The sequence below is a fragment of the Embiotoca jacksoni genome, unplaced genomic scaffold (assembly GCF_022577435.1).
Source record: "Embiotoca jacksoni isolate LCO1_2020_lvr unplaced genomic scaffold, fEmbJac1.0.p SCAF_15, whole genome shotgun sequence".
NCBI lineage: Eukaryota > Metazoa > Chordata > Actinopteri > Embiotocidae > Embiotoca > Embiotoca jacksoni.
In genome coordinates, this window is record NW_027185285.1 from 5887191 (window position 1) to 5913583 (window position 26393).

A 26393-nucleotide genomic window follows, 5' to 3' on the forward strand; every position below is an offset into this window, starting at 1 on the left:
AGAGGGAGATTGTCAGGGTTGCATATTTTTGTATTTGAGTCCAAACACTCTACCTGACTCTTCATCCTAAAAGCATCCAGGCAGTCCTTAGTCCGCCATATAGTGAGATTAGGCCACAAATGATCTATAAAAAGCCAGAGAGTTCACATTGTGTCAGTAAGCTTTATGGTCTGCTAAACCAGGGATTATCGCAAGACACAGTAACCCGACAAGACTATTGGTGGGGAGGCGTGGGGATGGATAGATGAAAGGATGATGGGAGGTTTCGGGAAAGGGAAACATGATCAATCAGAATAAAAAAAAATGCTTCTCTTTGCCAAATAGGTTGACTTCATCAATAATTGTGTCTCAACTTTTAACACAGAACATTTTCATGCTTTGTGTTTTTCTTCCTGTAATCGTCTGTGCGTGTGTGTGTGTGTGTGCCATAGGCTGGAAGTATCATTAGAAAATCTGCTGCGCAATCAAAACAATCTCCGGAACTATTTTGACAGAACAAATGAGGAGACAAGGCAGGTACAGCAGGAGAGAACGGCTGCACATTAGCATGAGGCGAGGAAAGTTCACTCCAGCCACAGTCAATTTATTAGACTCGCTAGCAGCTGCTATATGACATAAACAGTATGTGATTGAGGCCACGTGTAGCAACATGTGTTGAGTCGGTCGTTTGTTTTTCTCCCACCTACTTCCATTCAAAATCAGATGGAGCTACGTACGCTTTTAATCAACTAAATCTTCCAGTCTATACTGCAGTATGAGGACAGCAACCAGCGGTAAACAGCTGATCCCACCGAGGTCGATGACTCTGACCGTTCAGGCGGTGAACCTTCCCAACACTAATACTTAAGGCACTTCACACAACGGCACTGTAGGCTTTGAAGAGCGATGAGTAATCTTACAATAATGTGGGGCATTTCACAACATAGCAGTTTTGTAGTGCAGCAAAGGGCAGCAAGAACCAATGAGCGCAGCATGGGGCCTACCACCAGGAGGAGGAGAGGAGAGGAGAGGAGAGGGGGGAGGAGGAGAGGAGAGGAGAGGAGAGGAGAGGAGAGGAGAGGAGAGGAGAGGAGAGAAGAGAAGAGAAGAGAAGAGAAGAGAAGAGAAGAGAAGAGAAGAGAAGAGAAGAGAAGAGAAGAGAAGAGAAGAGAAGAGGAGAGGAGTAGATGTTTATCTTTACACTCAGGAGATGTAATTGACATCCCCACCCTGGCTTACTTTGACCTCCCAGTAACTGCTGGTCCTCTCTGACTCCTGCAGTCTACTGAATCTATTCCCTCCAACCCTCACTCCTCATCTCTGCTCTCCCATACTTCCACATAAACAAAACCCTCCCTCATTTCGATTCCTTCTTGACTTCCTCTTCACTCTCTCACTCCTTCTCTGTAATCACTGTCTCCCCTTCTTTTCCCTCTCCTTCATCGACTCATCTCACGTCTCTCTATCTCTGTCCTTTCTGTTACCCCCCCCCCCTTTTTTTTTTTTTTTTTTTTTCCAGTCCATTCCTGTGGCCTCTCCCCCCACAGTCAGTGATGCAATCCTCAACTCCTGCGTGCAATCACAGGGTCTGGAGTTGGCTCACCAGCAGAGCAGGGGCGTCACCCCACCGCACTCAGTAGGAAAGCAACAGGAGAGGAAAGAAGGGAGGTGGGGGAGACGAAAGAAAAGAAGGAATGAAGCCAATGGGAAAGAGAGGAAAACAGTCTGAGGCTGTGAGAGCTGGCGGCGGGGCGATAGAGTAGAAAGTACAGTGATAAAAGTTAACAGCTCTGCTTTACAGTTTGCGCTTATTCACAACTAAATTTGAGGTAAACATGTTTGTGTTTAGTGTGAATGTGGCGAGGTATGTGGGGGCTATTTTGACTAAAATTGAAAGTTTTCTTAAATGTCCCAGAGGAAGCTTTGAACGAATTTGATTCCGGAAGATCAAACAGCACTACATCCCTGCTTGTCTTGCCCCCCCCCCCCCCCCCCCCCCCCCATCAGCCCACCAACCAGCTGTGTCTGTTTTGTTCAGATTGCTGGATTGGACCTGTATTTCGGAAGTGACGGTTCTGTTCTACTCCCACACTAAAGGCTGTCGTTCCAGCTGACTCACACCGGCATTAGCATTATTCTAACAGCTAGACTCGCAGTATAAAATACAAGTAATATTTGTGGAGGTGTCATTTTAACATTTGATCCGGAGGTACAAACAGAAACTTCCTTTTCTCCATGTTCCCTTGTTGGGGCGGTGCAGATGGCACGTGTTAGCAGCACTGTGTGTATGCAATGAATATCGAGCGGAATGCTAAATTCTTTTCACTTTAGATCTGCATCCACGCAAAGAGTGATCTTATCGACCAAGATGCACTTAAACAGGGATGGTGAGTGAGATTAAAGCATTTTGAAGGGCTTTTAAAAGCTGAAACCTTGGTTTGGTGCAAATGTACACGCATGTATACGCACATGCACATAAATCACAGACATTCACCCCAGCTTTATCCGTTTTCAGAGGCAGACCTCCCCTAAAGGCAGCAGAAATGAGCACAGGGTCAGGTTAGGAATGCAAAGCACTGGCACCTGCCTAAATCTTTAAAATACCAGGTTCTCTCAGCACACACACACGTATACAAACAGAAAGCCACAAGGGGCCACTCCCTAAAACGCGGGTCAAGACGTAAGCTTTAAGAGAGATGACTTTAGCTCAAAACAAAAGAAACAGGCGAGTTTAACAACATTTGAGGATGTATGAAAGTTGAACACTGAATTACCACCCCATGCTTTAGTATGCACAAAGCATCTTTATTTGAACTCAACAGTAGATGGCTATTATATTTCCTCACTGGTGCAAACCCGGCAGCGGGTCTAAGCCAAACGGGAGAACGATTTGTTGCCTCCCCCCTCGCTGACACACAGGTAAACAGGCTGAAGGTGGGAGTTTCTTTTTAGGGATAACATGCATATAGAAAACTGTGCTACGATAAGCAGCAAACCTGAACTTTATTTCAGCAGCAGTTCCTGAGTCAACGTCCAATGACAACTTTAAGGATGACGGTATGGGGTATATGAGGCGAGGCAATGCAGTGCAGGCACACATAAACACACTTGACTTCACAGCCCTTCTGTACACCGATACAGACGTGCATGTACAAACATATGTACAAGTGAGCAGCATGCTGGCTGTGTGTGCTGGAGTTCAGACCAGTTCAGAGCACCGTGGTACCGCTCCAGCTTTGGGAGGGGTGCGTCTGTCTCACAGTCATTTCCTGGACGGGGATATTATGGCACCACACGCATGAGAAACAAACCCCTTTCACATTTACACACCGACCCCAGCCACTTTCATTTGCTCGCAACTCAATAAGTCAAGGGTGCACAGTGTAATCCCTGGGAAGACGGTCTTCTTAGTCAATAGCTGGGGAAATATGATCTCAACAACAACTTTATGCAATACGACCTCCTGGGGGCAAGGCGTGGGGTGGTCGGCGCTCTCTTTATTGCTGCGGTGTTGCAGAGGCCTAGGTCTGCTATGTCGTAACTTTTTCTCCATTTTCACCTCCACCTCTCTGGGGAGGGCTGGCTGGCTGACACCTGTGCACCAACCATGCTGCACAAAAAAAAAAAAAAAAAAAAGCAAAGAAGGGAGGGGGAGGGGGCATGTGCTCTGGACAGGGAGTGTCCCCATTACTGCCAGTATGTGTGCATAAGTGTGTTTATGCACAAAGAGGCGGAGGAACAGGGCCGAGGCTCGGCTTCCCGAAGCAAAGCATACTGAAAGGAGAAGAAAACAGGAAAAGGGAGAAATACAAAACAGCAGAGAGCAATTAGTAGACGAAGTGATGCGATATGTGTTTGTGTGAGTGTTACGGGGGGCCGTCCAGCAGCAGGACCGTCACGGGGCTCCTGCTTCTTTAAATCCATACTGTCTGCTGTACCTCCATTTTGGCCCCTCTGCCTCCCTCTCCAGTGATCACACATATACAGTACATGTACACACAAAGCCCGTGTTGTCTTTTCCCCGTGAGGCCGTGCCAACTTAACGGCAGCCCTGTGTTCTCCCTCTTCACATTGAGCGCCTGTCTTGTCTGAGTAACCCTTCGCCCCGCGTCCCCTCCCACCACGGCTGGCAATGAGACAAGGTCAATATGACAGTCCTTTTTTCTCCTCTCTTTTCCTCCCTTTGTCTCTCTCTCTCCTTTTCTCTCTGTATTTCTGTGTTCTAGCTCAACTAAGTGACAGGCTCCACCCTGCAGCTTTCATCTTTTTGCGGCTCCATCCAAGAGAGGGAAACCGAAAAAGAGAGCAGAGAGACAGATGCAAAGGGACAGATGGAGGGCGACTGAGATGGCGACAGACAGAGTTGAGCATAATGCTGTAAAATGGAGCAGTACTAAACTCTTGATTTTAATTTGTTGACACATCCAATTCGTGCGATCTGTTGGACACAAGCATGAGAAAGATCTGGAGCCAATTCCACTTCACATTTGGCGAAACACGGCAAACAGCAAGAGCCAATATGTGCTGTAGACAAATGCAATCATACAGTATATCGGCAGCCTTGGAAAGAATCAGCCCGAGAGAGAATCTCAATTAGCGTTGAAGGTCAGGGTGATACTGAAGCTCTTGCACACTCTTCTGTCCTGAATCAATACTGACATTTAGAATCAATTAAGGAATAGCAAAGCCCACCATGACTGACAGTCCCATTTATTGAGACCCGAGCAAACAAGGAGCAAGGATGGTGTTTTAAGATAGTGACTATCGACTCTCAAGATGGCCACTGAAAGCCAATTAACTTTTCGCAACCAAATAAAAATAGTGAGGCTATTTTATAGAAGCCTCTGCGGTCAGAATAAGTCTTTATTTCACCAAACGCAACCTCAAACTTAAAACATTCCCAAATTACATAAGGCTCCCTTGTAAGGAAAAAAAAAACAACCAATGTACATATGAATTAAATTAGTGCTGCCAACATCTCCACAACACCACAGAGAAGGTAAACACTTACAGGCCAAAAAAATGTTCTCTCTCCCCCTCTCTTTTACTGCATATATAAGATGGAGAATGTCTTATATAATGTACACGTCGCTTATGAAGCTGGGGGCTCATGGAAAGTGGGAGACGAACATGAGAGGGAGGGACGAAGGGGAAGAGGGAGCAGAAGCGGAGTTTAAAAAAAAAAAAAAACGAGGAGGAGGAGATGAAGTCCCAGGGAGTTGGGGATGGAGGGAGGGAGGGAGGGAGGAGGAGGGGGTGAAAGGGGCAAAGTCTGGAAGCTAGCTGACAGGACTGGATATGCCCAGACAGAGAGCCAGGCCCAGGCCCAGACTTGAGAGCCTTGTTTAAATCTCAGAAATGCCTCACCCATCTCTCCCTCATCCCCTCTGTAAAATAAAAACACCATCAGTCCCTCTCCCCCGTCTCACCCTTCTCACTACATTTCTCCTTGCCCATACTTACAGACAGAGCCCCTCTTCTCCGACTCCTCCCCTTCCTTTTCTCCTCAAACAACACATGCATATCTCAGTCATACTGAACTGCAGGGTGTTGACCAAGCAAGTAAATAATAATACAAACCAGCTGTGTCTCCATTACTGTGAGCATATTACTGTACAATTTACAGCTCCCTCAACTGAGCTCCCACATTTACAAAAGGGTCAAACTGGATTTACTTTCATCCAGAAGTTAAATATTAAGTATGGCACTGGAAACTAACCAAAAATGTACATTGTAAAAACACTTTCCCGCTTCTACTTCTGTGCCAGCTCCTTTATATTGCCGTTATTCTTTCATGCCTTAGCTTTCCTCTTTATTTTCTCCTTTAACTTTTCCTCATCAAGCTTTGCCTGCCCCAGACGTGGTCTGCGTATTGTTTAAGGGGCTTTGCGAGCTGAAATTCTCTCATGGTAGAAATACTGAGCGGGGAGCGCAGAGGGCGCATTAAAGAGAATGAGAAGAGGTAGGGCGGGGTAGCTGGACCGAAGCACTGAGTTGTCTGTGTTTATTTTGGAAATGCAGGCCTGCAGACTTGCAGCAGAGGAACTGACCCCTAAATTTCACCATGTAGGATCTTCATAGAAACATCAGAGTCCCAGCACTCGTTTGGGATGTCCCACACAGGTGATTTAAAAAAAAAAAAAAAAAAAAAAAAGGTTAGACCTTATATCCCTGAAGGGCCATTGGAACTCAGCCTGGGGACCCAGGAATGATCTGCTCCAGGAGGAAACAGTGAGGCCGGTGAGGTGATTAGTGGTTACAGTTTAACTGGAGAAAAATGCAGTGTGTGAGCCCCGCCAGTCAAGGAGCAAAGCAGTATGCACTGGTGTCTTTCAGTTTGCAAGTTAACATGAGTCAAGCTCTGTATCCGCTTTGGCTATTCTTAATGTATGGGTCCAGGAGACTGGCCGTCACCCCAAACAGACACATCACACTGCAGTGCTCCAAAGTATGACTGTGTCACTCCACGGGCACATGGCAATGATTAAGGATAGGATATTTTGTGGAAAAAAGGGTAAATACCAGGATCGTAATCATATGAAAGTCATTTACCGTCATTATCAAGTTTAATTTACAAAAAGTATATCCATTGAATCAGCTCCATTTCATGAGATTTTAGTTGAGTCACATTGATGTCTTCAGACTTGTGGCTCATACAATTTCAGCTTATATAACATACAACCACATCAGCTGGAAACTGACCAAGAGTTTGCCAGTAACTCCAAATGAATGACAAACTGAGCAACTGAAGCCCCTGTCAGCACCTGAATGACAATAATAATAAATTATGAAAGGCAAATCATTCAGGGCTCAGTCGGTAGAGTTGGTTGCACACTAATCGGAAGGTTGGTGGTTCGACCCCCAGCTCCCCCTGTCCACATGCCAAAGTGTCCTTGAGCAAGACACTGAACCCTAAGTTGCTCCCAATGGTGTACCATCGGTATGTTGTAAGTCGCTTTGGATAAAAGCGTCAGCTAAATGAAATATAATGTAATAATTCATATAAGCATAAACATTGTGAAACATCACCACAGAGGCATAATTTTCTTTGCAATTTAATTCTTTTTTTTTTTTTTTTTTGCCAAAACCTTACAAATACATACAAAATCAAATGCTTTGTCCATCTTGCTGGCAACACCATGCATCTGACATTTTCAGCCCAAAAATGGGTAAAGAGCTGAGGTAGGCAACTCCACTGAACATGTTAGACACATGAAAAAAAACTAATAGTGGTTAAAAGTCATCTTTTGAACCTCCTTATGCACGAATCACAATCTAACTGGTATTAACTGTCTACAAGTGCAACCACAGGAAGGATGGATCTGTTGTAGGAGGCCAAAACAAAGCAGCTCTTATCCCTGGGAAGATAAATGCAAGTGTGTATCAGGTGCCTTGTTTTCCCTGCATGCTGCCTCATGCACTGACCACTGTAATCCTTCGTCCCCTGCTGTTGAGTTGCCTTTCAGCCTGACCGTAATCCCCAGCAGCTATGGAACCCCACTGCGATATTAATTCAAAACACTCAAACTGGTCCTACCAGTGTAGTTTGTGTAACTTACATCCCACCCACTTACTGAGAGCAATCCTCAGAGGCTTTTCCTCAAGTGTGCCCCACACCACACAGTGTCAAAACTCTAAATTACACTTATCACTTTAGATTTTAGACGAGAATTGCTATGCGGTGGCACCCTGCATAATGTAAGAAACAAACTGATCATGCTCGTCTTTAAATGAGATGCGATCCACTTTTATTAGCCTGGTTTAAGATATTAAGTACAAGTGCACTGTGGGTTCCCACCATCCTGCTACCACACGCCTTGTGGTTGCTCTCTGACGCAGGATTATGCCATTAAGGTTCACCTTTTCCACCATAAAACAGCTGCCTCTCTCTCACAGCTTGGACCTCAGTTGAATGATGTCACAGAGTTGTGGTGTGGGGCAAAATATCAGGACACATGGAAAACTGAGGAGGGGGGTGACAACCATGCCCATGCTTGGATCTGGTTGACTCTCATGGTGGAAAGCCTTAAGGGTACATCCACTGGTGCTCTAATTCAAACCTGCAACTCTGACCAAAACTTTAAGCAAGCTGTTGCTGCCAGCAGCTGTCCAAGTACTTATGGCCAAGTATGTAGTCCGGACAAGAAAATATACAGCAAAAAAAAACAAAAAACTGCCAGCACACACACACACACACACACACACACACACACACACACACACACACACACACACACACACACACATTCTGCAAGTATGGAATGTCACCACAGAGATGCACAGCTGGAACCCAGTGGACATCTGGCTTTATGGCGGAGATGAGAGTCTTTTCTCTGCAGTGACTAAGTGTCTGTGTGAGAGAAGGTGTCGCCCGAGTAAAAAAGTGCCGATGGTGATAGATGCCTCTCCGTTTGCCTGCAGTCTTTCTCTCAGATAGATGTTATGGTTGACCTGCAGCTGAACTGATCATCAGCTGATTGGATAAACAATGCAGCGAGCAGGATGTGGAAGTGGGCAGCACCTGTGTTCACAGTTCAGAGAAGGTTTATGGATTAAATAGCAGGGGCCTGGAAGAGGGAGGGAGAAGAGAGAGTCAAAGTTCTCCCTCTGCAGAAAAGCCTGTACGGCCTCTTTCACTGCTCCTCTTCCCCGCATACTTTGAGAGAGGTCCAGTGGGCCGAGAGCCAGACCTCCTCCGGTCTCACATGCTATCTGTGTGACAGTTCCTCTCATGCACCCACACACTATATTGTTCATAAAAACACCACGCACAGTCACCTTGGAAATATTCAATCATCCCATCCGTGAACCAAAACACAACTGCAACCCCCGAGTGTGCCTCGATCGGCATTGTGGCTTAATGCTATTTAATGATCCGTCCTTATTCCCCTCCAGCACAGGCCTTGTTAGGTCTGCCTTGGCAGGGCTCGGCTCTCTCCCCTGGCATCTTCTGAAAACAATGGGCCCATGGGAGGCAGCCAATGGGGAGAAGGTCCATCCCAAACCCAGTCCCAGTGTGCACACAATTAGGCTTAGGGACAGTGGAATTGCTTAATTGGAGGAAAATAGCTCTTTATCTAGGCCTCTCTGCCTGTGCTCATCCTCGCCCCCTGTGTGCTTGGCCTCAACTAACTTAGAACTGGACTAAACAAAATGATAAAACGGCAAGACAAAGATCCCAATCATCAGTTACTGTGCAAAACATTAAAAGAGGTTAATAGGCATAAAGAAATGGTCACGTGTTGAGATTAAGACCATATTTGAGGGGAAACACTGCGTGCTTTGTGACATTAAATCAAAGCATATTTATCATCCAACTGCTGTGTGATGTGAAAAGTCTTCACGTGTAAAATATATGCAATTCGGTAACCGGATTTTAGTGGATGTGGAGGTTACAGCTCACCCACCCTCTTCATTTACCAATACATCACTGGTTTATGTGACTGGCAGCCGTTGAACTCTTTATCAGATGTTGTGACAAACATCAGAGAGCTCAGTACAAGCCTGTATCTTGCACAACAGCTGGCTGAGCTGTGATGTAGCTACGCCTCTATATAGGGCAGGATTTGTGACAGTGCTCTAAAAATGTCTCTCGGGGTTGAGGAGTGTAATGGTAGTTTAGGAAAGGATGCAGACAGGCGGAAAAAGGTCGCTCCCATGTTAAAAACACACTGGCACGGCTTCCGCGTGAATGGCACAATCGCCGGTAAAGGCACGACCGGCCTTGGATATGACAGTGCGGGGAGTCCAAACTGCATGATTTCGGCGCACCGCTGGATAGTCTCTGAAAATAGGTCACTGCCCTGTTTCAACTCGTGCAGTTTTTCACATTGAGGGAGCGCACTCAGACCAGCGTGGAGACGCACGACAACGGACATAGAAACACAGAACTAACATGCATCACAGATGTACCACAGGGTTGCTCCGGCTTACCTTAAAGTGAAAATGTCGTGGATATGGCCGAGATATCTCCGGCTCGGTCCCGTCTTTCACGGTGCAAACTTCGCACGCAAAGTCCTGTGGCTCAAACGGCGTCGGTGTCAAGTGACTCCTCGTCAATTTGTCGCTTTTCCTTCGATAAAAACGAAATATAGAGCTGACACGTCTTGCAAAAATATTACTAGGTCTCTGGAGAGGCGGTCCGTTCCCAGACCATTGTCGGGATTATTTCTAAGCATGGAAAAATCAAACATAAACTCAAACGCAGCGTATGTGACAGCTGGTTGTTCAAATAAAGACTTCTCTGTGGAATGACAGCCTTGTCTGTTGTCCTGGGATGATATTTAGCATCTTATCATGCCACTGGAAACCCGTCAAAAAAAGTGTAAACACCCAAATCCGTAGCCTGAACTGTTCCCGCTGAGGAAAAAAAAAAAAAAAATGAAGACCACTGGTTGTGTTGTGCATCAAAAGCGCAAAGGTGATGCCTTCCTAAATTCAAAGCGCATCGCTTAATGGCAACGCTGGTCAAGTGGCGTGGTCGTGGTGAGGGGGGGGGGGGCAGTTCAGACCAGAGGGATGGCACGAAGTGGTGGGTAGGGTGGATAGGGCGGGTTGGCCACGGGGGTGTGGGGTAGAGGGGGAGGATCGTCTCTTTCTTCTTCGGTGCTTTTCCAGATGCCGAGGTAGGGTTTGTTTGCGTTCTTTTCGCGCAGCTATCCCCGTGTCTCTTCTGCTTTTTTTCCTCTGACACTTTAGGAGACGCGGAGTGTTGATGGTAGTCTCCACCACGACCGTCTGAAGCGCACAGACAGCCGCCCGGAGCCCAGCCAGCCCGTCAGGACCAGCCCAGAGTCTGCCAGCTCAGCGCATGCTTACTGCTCCGCCCATCCACCATGGGCAGTCCCCGGCTCCTCTCCAAACTCTCCCTCTCTCCCTCTCTCCCCCTCTCCCTCTCTCCCTGCCCTCATGGTCATCTCCGCCTCAGCTCCCCACCAACAACAGGCCATCGTGAAGGGTAACACCCCTCTATTTCTCTATTTGCGGTCCTGTTAAATGTTTTCTTCTGCGTTTTGGAGACATCTCTGCTCTCATGTTGGCCACCAGCTCTGCCTCAACAGGCTGTCCTTAAACGATGAAAACACCGTTACATAATGTAAAAGTTCAGACAGTCATTTTACAACAATACAAGTAGACATATTTCCACCTCCATAAAGCAACAACACCAAAACTATTTCATACCTGTGGTTAATGTTCACATATTCAGGTCCACGAAATGATCTGCAGGGACATGCTGTGCCTATAATGGTCCAGGTGGTGGAGCAACTGTCCCCTTATAAAAACAGCAATACCACACTAGGCTATACGATTGTATTAATGGTTTCTTGTTTTTTTTTTTTTAATTTTGTATTATTACTATTAATTTGATTTTTGTGTGGAATTAATTTGACCAACTATAGGCTGTGAGGTAGCTAAGGCAGTGTGTCATATTTTATAAACAAATTATGTGTTTTATGCATAAAGTCCTAAACTTTAAGCAGGTGTCAGTAATAGGGGTGAAGTTGATTTATATAGCACCAGGGGCAGTTCAAGGTGCTTTACAGACACATAGAAATGCATGAAAAATAAGGTATTGAAAATAAATTTAAATAGCATTTAAAAGATACACACACAAAAAACAAGGCAGTTCGAAGGGATTTATAGAGGCAGATGTACAAGAAATTAAAATTGTACATTGTAATTTACAGGAAAACCTCAGCAAACATTGACATTTTAAGCCCTGATTTTAAAAAAAGCTGACAGCAGACCTCAAGTATTTGGGAAGTTTGTTCCACAGGTGGCAGCAGAGAAACTAAAAGCTGCTCGCTTTTGATTGAGTGCACACAGAGTAAACCTGTCCCAGATGACCAGAGGGATCTGAAAGCTTTGTAAGATACAGTATTTCCATCTGAAATGTTTTTTGGCCGCTATTCTATTAATCAAATAATCATTAATGTCATTTATTTCAAGCAAAACATCTTTGGACCTCCTGGTTGGACTGAATGAACTATTTGAAGATAGCACCAAGAACTTTACTAAATGAAAACAATATATTTTTCATGTTTTACAGATCAATTGATTAATTGTTAAAAAAAAAAAAAAAAATCAGCAAAGCCATATTTCAGTGAGATACAAGTATCTAAAAAAACAACAACAACAACAAAAAAAACAGCTTGACTAAACTGAGCCACTGTCATATTTTCTTTTATTCTTTGGCTAGGTACATGCAGCTGGTGAGGAAAAGAAATCAAATTTGTCACCTAGAAAATAAATTTTGGACTAAAGCACTTAAATACAAACAACAGACCATAACATTTTAAGGTTACCATAAGATTGTGTTTGGAAGAAAATATTATTACATCAACTTGTTTAGAAACAGTTGAGGAGAAAATATTGCACGTGTTAGATTTTAAATTTCAAATATTGAAAATGTTATTATTTAGCTGCATTGTATAAAAGCAGTATAAGTCGGTGGAGCCTTAATCACAAGAAAACACACAAAAAGACACTGGTGAAGCTCTTAGGGTTGTGATGTAAGAGTACAATTTTCTCTTATCGCATGAGAACATTTTTTTGTAACTTGTAGCAATGTGCTGTGCGCTGAGCTTTAAGTTTCGTTCAATCAGTGCTGAAAAAGAAAACTGTTCTGCTTTTTAATGTTATTACATAATGTCATAATATTGCAATGTTTATGACTGATGCGCCATCAATTCAGGCAGTGAGTACCATAACTCACTTTTATTAAAACATCCACACAAGTGGGTCAAATTTGAGAGAAATACCAATAAGCAGTAAATACCAGCTCAAAATACAATCAGCCATAACAACCATCACAACTTTTTTTTTTTAAGATAACATGCGGTAAATTGTACAGGGTCAAAGATCATTTTGACTAACCTGGCTTTGGATGAGTCTCAAGACTATTGTATGTTGTTATGATACGTTTCAGTTTTGTCCACTCTGTGCCATCCAGTGTGTCTGTTATGCTGCATGGTGTGCACCCTGTGCACCACAAGAGTGTATGAGCAAGTAATGCGCCCTTCAGATTTTCACCTGCCACCACTAGAGGGCATAAAGTTACCTGGGAGAAGGTTCAATTACCTCAAGAGTCCTATATTTTATTTTAAAAAAAATAATAGTACAAAAAAACTAAAACCTATTAAAACAAAGATGATCCAGTCCATACATGTATTTTAATTCTATTATGGTCCAGATTTAATACTCCATTTGATGGTACAGACCTGAAAATAAACACCAAATTTCAGGTTTACATTTTATTTGGGGCTGTTCAGTTTATAGACAGAGCCACGTGGCTCAACACCATCGCCACACACTAATCATTTACACTTATTAAACTATGGTGTGGGGCCCATGCATTTCAGCATGTCTTCATGTTGTGATCCTGAATTGACTTTAACTGCTTTTTTAGCGACTACAGCTCGAAATTTGGCCCATTGTCGGACCTATAAAACATCGACACTATATCTAATCTACTTGATATTACAATTTGTAATAACCAATAAGTAAGCAGGGGACTAAGCAATCATATTTCTAAAATTAAAGTAGGCTATAATCTTTTGCTCTGATTCGTGGACATTTTAACCTACACATAGACTATGTGGCCATTTTAAAAAGCACATTTAAATACTAATGTGAGGTTCAGGAGTCTTCAGCAAATTAATATTAGGCCTATTTAACTTAAAAATTACATTTAGATTATTTCTAATAGGGTATTTAAAAAAAAAAAAAAATCCTGACCCATAAAGAATTGAATTGCATAGAAATGATTCTATCTTATGCACCATCTTTTTCATTTCGTTATTTAATGAGTGACCTTCTACTTCAATATTTCCATTATTTCTTCATTATTAGTCTGGAATGGAGAGGAAAAAAGGAGTCTGTCTCTTAGAGCCTATTCTTTATTACGTTTTTAAAATACAGGTTTTGAATCCCCTATGTTCTCTTTTAAAATTCACCTGCGCAGTTTCCGGTCACTATGTGACGACCGTTCACAGCTGAAAGAAATCCCTTGACGACCGGCAGCTGTACAGCAGCAAGTAGGCTAGACTAAACGCTGACGAGCGCCACCACTGAGATAAAGCTGCCGTTCACGTTTCCGGATGCGAGATCAAACTCGCTGCTCCCATTTTGTTTGCTGGAGCCGACGGCGCGCATTTAGCCTCCATGAAATCTGTCGAATTAGAAAATGTTTGCCTCCTGCAGACTTGCCACCCCCCCCCCCTCCCCAAACCCCCCCCTCCCCTCCTCCCTCCCGTCGCACCCAAAATGGTGAAGAGCAAATAACGCACACGTCGGGCCGTGGTGTGTCAGCCAGCAAGCAGCGTGTCCCTGAAAGCCCTCCTCGGTGAGCTGTTGCTGTGCGGCGCTGCCAACACGTCAGCTGATCCCTCTTGTTCGCTTATCGCAGCTGTTGGAGTAGCCGCCCTGTAGTGGTCCCGCTATTTATTTACTTATCAGTCCGAGCTGTCAATGTGCAATCGACATGTGGGTTATTGATAGTCTATAAAAAAAAATTAAAAAAAAAATTAAATTAAAAAAAAAAAAAAAAAAGACTCCAAGCGATCTGATTATATAATAAATGGTAACCTTATTTTGCATGGGCGCTTTAAATGTTTACGGGTTGAAGCGTAGGCCTGCTTCACAAGAAGTAAGACTGTTTAGACTGGAGGAGAGAAATATTTCGATTTAATACAGGCTGCAAATAATTACCAACCAGAGGAGTGTTTTTAACTCGACACTACACGGCAGATTTAATTATAAATGAGGTCTCACGGCTTTTCCCGCACGTTGCCGTTCAAAGTAATTGAACCCTCCTCCCCCTCCTCCTCCTCCTCCTCCTCCTCTCTCTACATGTGTGTTCTTGTCGGTGTGTTTCTGCACTAAATAGTCCTTTGTTTACACGCAGTCCCTCGTCTCTGCGGAAGGAGGCTTTTGGTAGTGCAGTGTGTGACTACTACCAGCTGTTTCCCGCCTTGAAAGCCATCCGATCAGCTGCACACACGCGTACGCGCGCACGCACACACACACACACACACACACACACGGTCATGCGGAGGGAGAAAGCGAAGGGGAGGGAGGGAGGGAGAAAGAGAGAAAGAGAGAGAGAGAGAGAGGTAGAGCGCCACACACAACGAGGGAACCCCATCAGCTGGAAGTCGAGTAACATTACAACTCTCAGCAGCCTGAAAGTACTACATTACACGGACGAGGCACTCGCGTCTTTTTTTTGGGGGGGGGGGAGGAATTAACCCGCGTCGGATCACGGGATTTTTTTTAATTTTTTTTTTTTTTTTGCCCCCTAACGTCATCATTTTTTTTTTTTTTTTTTTTTTGTTCTTTTATTCTGCGGAGACTGTTTGCTGTTTTTTTTTTGTTGTTGTTGTTTTTTTTCGGTGGGGGGGGGGAACCAAACTGGCGAGAGGCGAGCATGGAGTATTTCATGGTACCATCCCAGAAGGTGCCATCCTTGCAACATTTCAGGAAAACGGAGAAAGAAGTGATTGGTGGTCTTTGTAGGTGTGTATATTACACGCGCCTTATCCGACATGCGGTGTTTATTATTATTATTATTATTATTATTATTATTATTGTTTGATAGAAGTCATCCGCTCGGAGGTACGCGCACTTAGCGATGTGGCTGAGACAAACATGCTCGATCTGATCTGTTATTGTGTACGCGACCCTCTCGCGGGGAGCCGCCGGCGTTAAATGAACATAAAAACCCCCCCGCGTTATTTTGCCACCGGGCGAGCGAGGGCACCCTCTCAGACCACGGCGGTCCGCTGTGTTTGGATTATTTTTGCACATTCGGCTGCGAAATCGGGTGGATTTCGTGGCTAACAAACATAAACCACGTGGTTCCGTGCAACACCACGCTGCTCCTCCGCTCCGGAGCGCATCACTCGATCTATTTTATCCTCAAAAATAATCTCCCACCGTTACCTACGGGTGCTGTGATTTGCACAAGAAAGGGAAAGGCGATACTTAAGACGGTGTCTCGGCGGTGGGAAAGGGTCTATTTTCGCCACGCGCATCGTGGTGGTTACCGATTTTTTTTTTTTTTTTTTTTTTGCTCACGCCGAGCCGAAGTTATTGTGGGCAGTGCGGCCATGCTTGTGGCTTGTGCTAAAAAAGTGATGAGGGAGATTCTGGCGATCGTTTTCCACCTCCCCCCCCCCCCACCACGTTTATCTGCGCCTTGTTTTCGCTCAGCCCCGACGTAAAAACAAAATGCACGGCTGTCGCGGTATTGACCCCCCCCCCAGTGTGAGGTGACGATAGTTTATTTGGCGTTTCTGAGCGTCTTCTTCGCGCTTTCGAGTCGCCTCCTCTGCGTCTTTTCATCCCGCACCTCTTTGCCATGCTGCCTGCCGCATTGTTGTAATGGCGGAGGACACGAAAAAGTCTGCTTGGAGAACGGAGGTGTTGCCGGCCACTGCGAGGACGGAGTGACCTTTTTTGGGGGGGGCTATTAAAAATACACTTGCTCTGGCGTGTCCGGTAAAGGGACATTTGGCATTCGCGGGGAGGCAGGCAAATTTAAAGTGTTGTTATTAATAAGGGGGTGTGTGTGTGTGTGTGCGTCGCCGAAGGCCCGTCGATACGTCCGCAGCTGTGTTTGAAGAGGGAGGCGGAGGGATCTGCTGTTGATTGTGGTGACGCGGGCAGTCTGGGAAATGGAGTCCCTTTTCTGATTTCGTTCAAAACCTCATAGTGAGTCAGTCGAAAATTGGTGCACGATATTGAAAATCATCAAAACTAGACACTTTTTTTTAATGCCTTTTAAACTTGAAAGCAAGAAAAATAAAAAAAATAAAAAGTGACGGGTACATATTTTCTGGCGCCACGAGCACAAGGTTAAAGCCCATGTAACTCAATTATAAATATACTATAATGGCTTACAAATGAAAGTTGACGTATCAGTTTTCTTCATGATATAATGACCAAAAAAAAAAAAAAAAAAAAATCAATCAATTCCCTCCCATTTAAGCTGCCGGATCATAACTAATAACTATGTTAATTAGTGATTAATTGTTTGGTTTGCAAAATGTCAGAAAATTGTGAAAATGGCCATCACTATTACAGTCCTACTAGTCCACGGTGGCAACACCAAATGCTTTGTTTCATTTGCACAATAGTCCAAAATCCAAAGATATTCAGTTGACTATATATTAAGAAGCTGGACTTATTACATAATTGACACAAAATGACTTCATATTATCAATGAACTTTCTATTCAGTTTCCTGGTCCTGATACTCCTGTTTTATGCTTTAACCCACTCTGCTTGGGTCCCAGACTTCATCCGCTGTCGCAGTCGGTGTGTTCAAGTCCAGTTTGGTCATTTTTTTTGGCGGTGGATGTGTTTGTTGGATGTGCCAATGCGGTGTTGCTACGTGTGTGTGTGACTGTACACACACACACACACACACACACACACACACACACACACACACACACACTCCTTTTCTCATCTGTGTCTGCACAATTGTTCCCAGTGTTTGCACTGAGGCAGCTGAGTCAGTACAGATAAGAGCTTGGCCAGAGAGGGTCCCAGAGATACTGAACTTGATACAGAGGATGTTGAAGGAAATACGCTTCAAATTTCCCCTCGACTGAATTTCAGCATATGGTATATCGTGGTTCTTCTCCACAGTTTAAGTATGGAAATATTGATAGACTTTGTGCTGCTGTAATTACATATCAGAAACAATAGGCTGGAGTTACCTGTAATGGTGAGATACCTTGTTAACATGTGTGCTGCACTTGTGTCTTTACAAGTGCACTTGTATTCACTGTAGGGTGAATACTGCTAAACATTGGCTGGAACTCATGCTATGGGGTTGAATAAGTGTTTCTTTAATCCCTGCTTTGCCACTCTGCACTCAATCTTGGAATAAATAAAGCTTATGTTGCTTTTATTTTTCTTACTATTTCAATTATTAGTATTCACAGTAGACGCAAGACATCTGTCACCGTTGGGCAGAAAGGACAAGTGCACTGGAGCTCCATCTGTTACTACAGGAATTGTAGTACTGACTCCTTTCTGCTGTTTGTTGGTCACATAAATACATATTTGAAAGGGTCAGCTCACCCAAATCATTCAGACGTTGCACATTTTCTCATTTGCCGCGTGATTTCTAGCCATGTAAATGTAAAAACAATTTTATGTGATAACGTTTATGTCGTGAAAACTTGACAGTTCTGCTGCAGGCTCATTACAGCGGTGGAGAGTGGAGAAGACCGTGTGGCGTTATCTGCTGTTTTTATTGGGACTATTTCCGGGGTGTAAAGTATTTCCATTAAGAATTATTATAATGAGAGACTTGCGAGTGGTTGGAATTGGTTTACTACTTACTCAGCTGGGATTTGTCTTATGTGATTCTGAGAAATGAAAGAAACTAGTTCTAGTAGGAAACTAGACTAAGGGGACTAAAAAAATAAAATAAAAAATGGATTGGGTTTAATAGTACACAAGGATGCATGTCTTTTTTTTAACAGATGACTAACATGTTGTGCGGTGGTATGTAAATTCAGAGTGTGTCCATTTTGGTTGTTAACCTGCAGAGGTCCAATCATAGCTGATTCGAAGACACAAGTTAAGTTTTCTGGGCTAATAAGTGTGGCAGTGGTATCATTTGGGGTTTATTTTAATGTATGGTTAATTTCTAGGTCTTATTCATCTATTTATGTTCATCAAAGAGCTTTTCTCCCCTCCCCCTTTCTTCCTCTAGCCTGGCCAACATTCCTCTGACCCCAGAAACAGCCCGGGACCAAGAGAGGCGAATTCGCAGAGAGATTGCCAACAGCAACGAGCGTCGGCGTATGCAGAGCATCAATGCTGGATTTCAGGCACTTAAAACACTCATCCCACACAGCGACGGAGAGAAGCTCAGCAAGGTGGGTCATAAACAGAGATTTGAATTGGGTGATGAGTTAGTTGTAGCCGTAAGGGTCTGAAGTCTCTTTCATAACCAAACTGTAACACTGTTCTTCAGGCTGCCATCCTGCAACAGACAGCGGAGTACATTTTTACTTTGGAGCAGGAGAAGACGCGGTTATTGCAGCAGAACAGTCAGCTGAAACGAATCATACAGGTAAAGCATTGCCACACCAAAACATAAACTGTTTACAAGGGTGTTACTGGATTTTTCCGCCTTCTACTTTGATCAGTTTTAGCATTCGTTTAAACCGGATTTCCAATTCCTGTTTGCTCTCCCTAGGAGTTAAGTGGTTCCTCCCCCAAGAGGAGGCGTGCAGAGGAGAAAGATGAAGGGATTGGCTCACCAGACATCCTGGAGGAGGAGAAGACTGAGGACTTGAAGAGGGAGATGATCGAGCTGAGGCAGCAGCTGGAGAAAGAGCGCTCAGTCAGGATGATGCTGGAAGATCAGGTAGGGAGGAAAAACTACAACAGGGTAAAAACTTTCAGACAACTTAAAAAGTCTAAAAGTGCGTCCACCGACTACTGTTTTAACTCATGCTTTGTGTGTCAGATGCGTTCGCTGGATGCCCAGCTGTACCCGGAGAAACTGAAGGCGATCGCCCAGCAGTTCCAGGAGCAGCAGGCCCAAACACAGAGCCTTGTCCATCTGCAGCAGAAACAGCTGGAGAGGGACCTCACTCCAGCCCACAGCCCACAGGTTGGAAACATTTGACTCCTGAACTGCTAAACTCTCCCAATTATACAAAATCCCGTTTACACTTTACAATCTTGCAGATAAATTGATCTTTTCAGAAGTAAATTTGACAGACCAGGAATATAAACCTTTAACGTGGATATAAACATTGGATCTGACATCGAACTGGCAGGACAAAGAACTAAATATTAAGGATTTTTTTTCTTGTGTTTTAATAAACTTGATCATAACTTCTTTGGCAAGTTTATGCAACTTCCTTGGTTGTGTCACTAGGCTGTATACAGTACATTAAACTGACTTGGTTAATTTGCCATAATGATATAATTTTTGCTTTATTCGTTTAATCCCGTATATCAATAATTGTTCGTCAGAGTTTACTGGTGCTCTGCAGATTTGTCTGTTTTGTAACTTGCCAATATTTTAGAGAGCTCTTGTGCAGTAAACTCTTGAATTTGACAAGTAGACAAACTCTTTTCAGTCCAGTATCTCAAAAAAAAAACCTCTGTTTATTTTGGGCTCATTAGCCTGAATTCATCTGCAGGCAGGGACCAAATTCCCATCGCTCCCCCCCTCATGTGTGTACATTTTGACAGACTTTCAGTCACTCTTATCAAACATGTTGCTTTTTCTTTTTTCTTTTTTTTTTTAAAACACGCCTAGATTTAACCCGCGGTGTACCGTAGATTTCACAAAGAGAGTCCCTTCCCTGTCCAGAGTATCAGAGCTGTCAGCAGCTAAGACAGATTTACAGTGTGTTGAACGAGCCACTCACACGTCTTTGGGCTGTGACCGTCTCCTGCACCGACAGCCGCAGTATCCTGTTTCTGCAGGCCTATCGTAACCGAACACGATGCCAAATCAATCGTCGCGTGAGGTCTGCGCTTCCACATCCTAGTAGCAGCTGGGCCCTTCTTGCAAAAGATGGTTGATACACTCTGAATTTGCCATATAGCACTTTTCGACTCAGTGTCTTTGTAGAGCTGTGTAACACTTCGTCGAATCTGTATCACCACAAATTGACCAAATTAACTTAGTAACAGTAAATTACCGGGAGAAACATTAATTCATACATTTCCTTTTTTGTTACTGTTAAGAGATCCCTACCAGCTTAAAATCAATATTGCATGCATTACACATGTTCTACTGTAATATCACGTGTTAACTTTGGAGATATTTTAGGAGAAAGTAATTTTGTATGCATATTATCATCCACAAAACTTTTTAGATTGACAAAAATGATTAAGTTCCCTTAATAACAGCTATAAGATGTTATAAGATCCACCAACCAACATGAAACTACTTTTTTTCTATATGAAGAATAAACTTTCATGCTCATTTTAAAGAAATTAGTATTTTGAAAATAGTCGTTTTTTTTAATTTAACATTTATATAGCCAGTTGGACAAGGCTTGGTGGCCTTTAAATTTGAGTTAAACAGTGCTTACTTTTTCCCTTTGTTCAAATGCTATGGGTTCATTTGCTCCTGTTTGGCCGAGCTCATAGTGATTTAAAACACCAACTTTAAGTCTTCGTGAGATAACCTGAATAACCTTTGATTGCCTCGGGGTAAAAAAAACAACAACAACAACAACTAACCGCTCAGTATTGTTGGTTTTTCGAGGCAGCTCAAAACACGCAGGAAGAAAAATGTTTCCGTCAACATAAGAACATTCAGGAAGAGAGAGGTTCCTATCATCTGGTCTGCTCAGTATTCAATATGCTGCCCAGCTGTATTCGCAATTATGTGTCTTAGTGCCTGTGTATGTGGATACTGTATTTTTTTTTTAACTTGTTTGTATGTCTGTATTGTATATTTACAGTAGTTTGTGCAGGTTTATAATTTACTACGGTCACTTGTTAGCCGAATGAAGCAGTGACATGAGAATAATGTGTAACAATTGGACCTTTCCAGGTGTTGGCCCCTGCTACTCCCCCTGCACCGACACACCATGCCACAGTCATCGTCCCCGCACCTGTCCAGACTCCTCAACCCCATCATGTTACCGTGGTAACCATGGGCCCAGCATCAGTTATCAATACAGTGTCCACATCACGACAGAACCTGGACACCATTGTTCAAGTAAGACACGGTCCAAACATTTTTTTTCCGTCATGAATTGAATTGATCATAAACACTGCTGCCCGAGGTCTTTTGAAAAATCCTCCACGTCTGAACACCAGAGGGTGCCGTTGTCTCTGACATGCCGTACCTCCCCGTTTTTCCAGGCAATCCAGCACATCGAGGGCACCCAGGGGAAGGTTGGTGTCGGTGAAGAAGAGCAGCGACGGGCGGTCATTGTCACTTCGGGACATGTCCTGTCCGATGCGGCAGGCTCAGACACGGCCTCAAACAGCGACGGGCCCGATGACTGTTCACTCCCTTGAGTTCATCCCCAACGTCTCGCAAACCTTACAGTCACATTCACGCACACACTTACACACAAAAGGCCCAAGCAGACGAGGCCTACGGGAGGTTACACAACTCACAGTACTCTTGTTTAGTAGACATTAACAGGGCTAGTAGTCAGATTGAAGCACTCTTTTTAGTTTGATTTTTTTTTTTTTTTTTTTCTTCCTCCAGTACACACCATGTTGTACCGTAATAGGCAGCCCGAATAGGTTTACATTTAGAAACTCGTACACGTGATCTTTCCTGCGTCTTTTCTCTGCTTATATACAGCTCCCTGCTCTCTCATTTACTCAACGCACACACAAACTCATGTCTATATTAATCTATAGTAAGATCATTAGAGTGACTACTTCACTGACTGATGTATAAATGCTCTGTCATACTGGATACTAGAATTTCGAATGTCTGCTAAACATCTCCATTAACTACCGGGACTGTTATCTTCATGTGGCCCTGAAGCTGTGTGACTGATGTGTGAAACAGGATACTAAAGTCAATGAGGAGGCCAGTGGCGTGGCATCACCGCCCAGCACGAGAACATCCTTTAAACCTCCCTCACTTCCTGGCCCGTCTGAGCTGTTTGGAGAGACACTGTGAGCGAACAAGACTGTCCTCAAGTTCCACCTTTTTAGGCTTCGTGTTGAAAGGAATATGTTATGTTACTCTTGTGAAGTCTAATTTTTCATGTTTCGTTTCTCTTAAGGCTCCCTCAGCCAGAAAGTAAAAAAAGGTTCCGCATTGATGAGAATTTAAAAGCTGTTTTCACGGCTGACTGGTGCTCGCAGGAAATTAAGCGAAGCTCGAAACGAGAGTGCACTTACTGGTTCACAACTCTATTTTGTTTGTTTGTTGCCATTTTTGCTGGGCTGGGTTCCCAGTAATCCCAGATATGTCTTTGGCCTGTTTTGCTTTTTACTCGTGGCCTGACAAAAAAAAAAGAAAAAAGAAAAGAAAAGAAAAAAAAAAAAAAAAAAAAAGTCATTGCTTTGGCATTTCTTGGCACCCTCCCGTCTTGAGTATAAAAGCACCTGGCTTGTTAAATAAGCTGATCTTTGGGCCCTATTGAATAATTTTCACTGGTGTGTGTGTCTCTTTTAGTGTTTTGAATCAGCAGGGCTTAGAGGTGCGCCGAGACTCTGGCAGTCTGCACCGGCACCACTTTTGGCTTGAAATTAAAAACTCGCACATGCAAGTACAACTGACATACAATCACTTTTTTTTTTTTTTTTTTTCTTTTTTAAATTTAGCCCCTGTCAGTGTAGAATTTTGTCCAAATTTTGGGACATCTATCAGCGCAGAGTGTTCTTAAAATACGAGGAAAATGCCCAGTGAATGTGTATGAATGCACAATTGTATGAATGTGCCATGGAGGTGACTGGGTAGACCACACATGCTCTATGCATTTCCTTATACAGACCATGTGACCTATTGTGGGTTTTCTGTCTAGTGTCCCATGCTATTTCCAGAATTCTTCTTGGATCTTACTTTTAAATGTGCTCTTAGGCCTGGAACTTTTGGTTGACAGACAGATCGACTTTAAGACATGTAGCGGAAAGAGGCAGCAGCTTGCCTTACTAATAGCCCGTGGGTGCAGGGAGGCACTGTGAAGCCAGCCTTAACACAGCCCTGGGGTTTGAGAGAAGTACCTGAAACACTTTATTTGGGCCGTTTGGTGGCCACTGGAATCCCTTTGGTTTTCACCTCACTTTTCCAGTCGGGCTTTTGAACACCCGGGGTGTGTTAGAATATATATTCCCAGTTATTTTTGTTGAATTCAAGTATGTTTGTTTCATGACGGTTGCCTCAAGGTTGCTTGTATACTAACTACATTCAAGTATTCAGAATGCTTCTGAATACTGACTTCTGGTTGAAATTACGTGTAGACTGTTCTGGCCCTTTAGTGTTTTCTATTAAAGCCAGATGTGTGGAAAAAATATTCCACAATGAAATGTCGACATTCCATATTTTACCCAATTTTTCCATCAAGGTTACTTTTAAAAAGTTACACCTGCTCTATTTAAAGATGAGTTACATTTAGGGCTTTTGACACATCACAGATATTTTTAAAAAGCATTTAGTGACAAACTCGCCTCCCCCTCCTGCATCAATGCATAGATGGAGCTTTGAACTGCTGGACAGATAATGTTTAATTGAATGCACCTCGTTATGATTTATTTCATGGAATTTCCCTTTAACAAATATTGATGTCAGCTGCACTGAAATGAGTGAAATCTAACCATGGGACGTTTTCCTAGTACTTACCTTTTATAGGAAGGGGATTCCTGGATATGGAAAATGTTTGCATGCTCTGCGTTTTGTGGAGCCTTTGCTTTTTCCTCTCTGCATTTGACAGTTTTACTGCTGATCCCAGAACTGGTTTATTTCCATCTGTGTTTTACATTCTTGTTTTGTGTCTTAGGAAATGTGATGTGGACATATCAGATTGTCAGATAAGTGGGTTGAGCCTGGGGATCACTAAATGGGTCAAGATTACAAAGCACTTACTGTACCATACTGGAGCTTGCCTCTTGTATAAAAAGGGCATCTCCTCAGCTGAAGCTCTTGAGGTTATGAGTAAAAACTGCACAGCTGTGTATCCCCCTTTTCCTCCATGTCCAGTCCTCCTGCATCTTCTCCTGTTTGCCCCCTTACATCTTTGTTCATTTGCAATCTTTTATTCTCATTTTGTTTATGTCTTGTCAATATCTCCTGTGTCTCCTCACATTTTGCAGCTCCGTCTCCTCCCTCTCCTTTTGATTGTTCTCTGTACATTTTTCTTTGTTAGACCTGTCAATGTATATGGTCATTAAGAAGCTATTTTTTTTTTTTTTTTTTTAAGAGAAATGTTTTGGGGGGGAAAAGAGGCTTGTGCCTTTGTAAAGACAGAATAATAAAGTTTGTACTTTGTTTTTTAAACAGTGGGTATTTTTGAGTGTCTTTTTTTTTTTTTGCTTTTGTTTCTCAAATAATACTATTTCACTTGAAATGATGACAGTTCTGAGAGAGTTACTGTTATTATAAGAGAAATAATGACATAACCAGCTGAATCTGTGTCATTTCCAGTTCTGGTTGGCCGTAACTCAAACAGTACAGTAGATGCACAAGTGTCTGTTCCCGATTGGTGGATGGGATTTTAAAGCCCCCCCCTCCCTTCCCTCTCCTGCTCAGCAGCTCCTTGCTAAATTAAGACCAACCACCTTCTCTGTGACAGTTCAAATGTACACCAGGGACTGTGTGTGGCATCTCTTGCCATCATCTTCTGACACTCATTGATCAATTCCATGCCTCTTGTTCGCACCCTCACACATCCATTCAGAGATACCGCTGGTTTTGGTGTCCAGACAACAAACTGCTAACGAGCAAAGTCATTGTCCAAAACCACGAGCTGAATATATTGCTCATTTAGCAGACTGTGTACTCGTGTGAATCTATCCGAGTTCTCGGATATACACCAAATAGCACAGCTTTTTTAGTACCGAGTTGGCATCATGCCAAACGAGAGCAGTTCTGATGAATGCTGGCACACAAAACTCCAGTGAAACAGCTGGTGTGCACTGAATATACTGCAGATACAAACCTCTGATTTCTGTCTTTAGAAACAACAACTGCACTTCTAATGATGACTATGTTGAAATATTTTTAAAAAAATTATGATGCTCCTCTGTTTGGGTGAGAAGCAAAAATACCTGAGTCAGCATATATAAAGGTGTCTCCTTTTACCTGGTGAACTGAAAATAACTTTTACTCTAAACTACCTTTTAAAACTATCAGCAAACCAGTTAAAAGTGTGAGAGTTTAAATTCATCGGCACTATAATCTCCGCTGACTTTGAATGGAAGAGAAATGTTTAAACGATTTCACATCTTTTATAGTTGTTGTTTTTTTGGGGGGGGAAGCTCAAGTTTCAAAGAAAGATATCATCTAATTTAACACATTAGGTGTATAAGGTGTCCTTATTTTCAGATTGTTTTTTTTAAACTTGACGGCCGCTTACAGAAGGGAAGTACAGTAAATGAGACAGTATAAATACTGCCACTGTCCAGTTTGATGCATACGAGTTGACAAAAATAACTATTGTACCTGGTGCCCTTCAACCTTTGGCAGGTTTTATGAGAAAACTGCCAACGTTTATGGTCCCATAAACTTTATTAAACTATCAGCCTGCGTTCATTACTGAAACCATTTTATATGCTGCTATTTTCCATTGCTGGTGACAGTAGCAGCATCAAAGCTGCAACAAATAAACAAGGCTCACTTGGAAAAGAACAGTGACTGATGCCAGCGTTCGTAATCTGTAGTTGACGGAGAATTAATGTTGATGACAATTCCTAAAAGCTCGTCAAACCCAGATTTTCATAAACAAATAA

General features: G+C 43.3%; 2 protein-coding genes across 4 annotated transcripts in view; one reads left to right on the plus strand and one right to left on the minus strand.

The window, feature by feature from the left end:
- The window catches only part of glis2b (GLIS family zinc finger 2b), a 25832-nt gene extending 15099 nt beyond the window's left edge, over nt 1-10733 (minus strand). Inside the window, exon 1 of the mRNA XM_069149100.1 lies at nt 9913-10733. The gene's annotated coding sequence lies outside the window, so the exon portion shown is untranslated. The remainder of the gene's footprint in view (nt 1-9912) is intronic.
- On the plus strand, nt 10734-24947 carry tfap4 (transcription factor AP-4 (activating enhancer binding protein 4)). 3 transcript variants are annotated; one of them, XM_069149101.1, is made up of 7 exons: nt 10734-10936; nt 18712-18877; nt 18976-19074; nt 19201-19371; nt 19474-19620; nt 21529-21696; nt 21843-24947. In XM_069149101.1, the coding sequence occupies exons 1-7, from the start codon at nt 10815-10817 to the stop codon at nt 21999-22001; spliced, it is 1032 nt and encodes a 343-aa protein (XP_069005202.1). In that variant the 5' UTR covers nt 10734-10814; the 3' UTR covers nt 22002-24947. The 3 variants fall into 3 exon arrangements, with proteins under 3 accessions (XP_069005202.1, XP_069005203.1, XP_069005204.1); XM_069149102.1 differs by lacking the exon at nt 10734-10936 and adding an exon at nt 15093-15495; XM_069149103.1 differs by lacking the exon at nt 10734-10936 and adding an exon at nt 15750-16692.
- Nucleotides 24948-26393: the final 1446 nt, after the last annotated feature.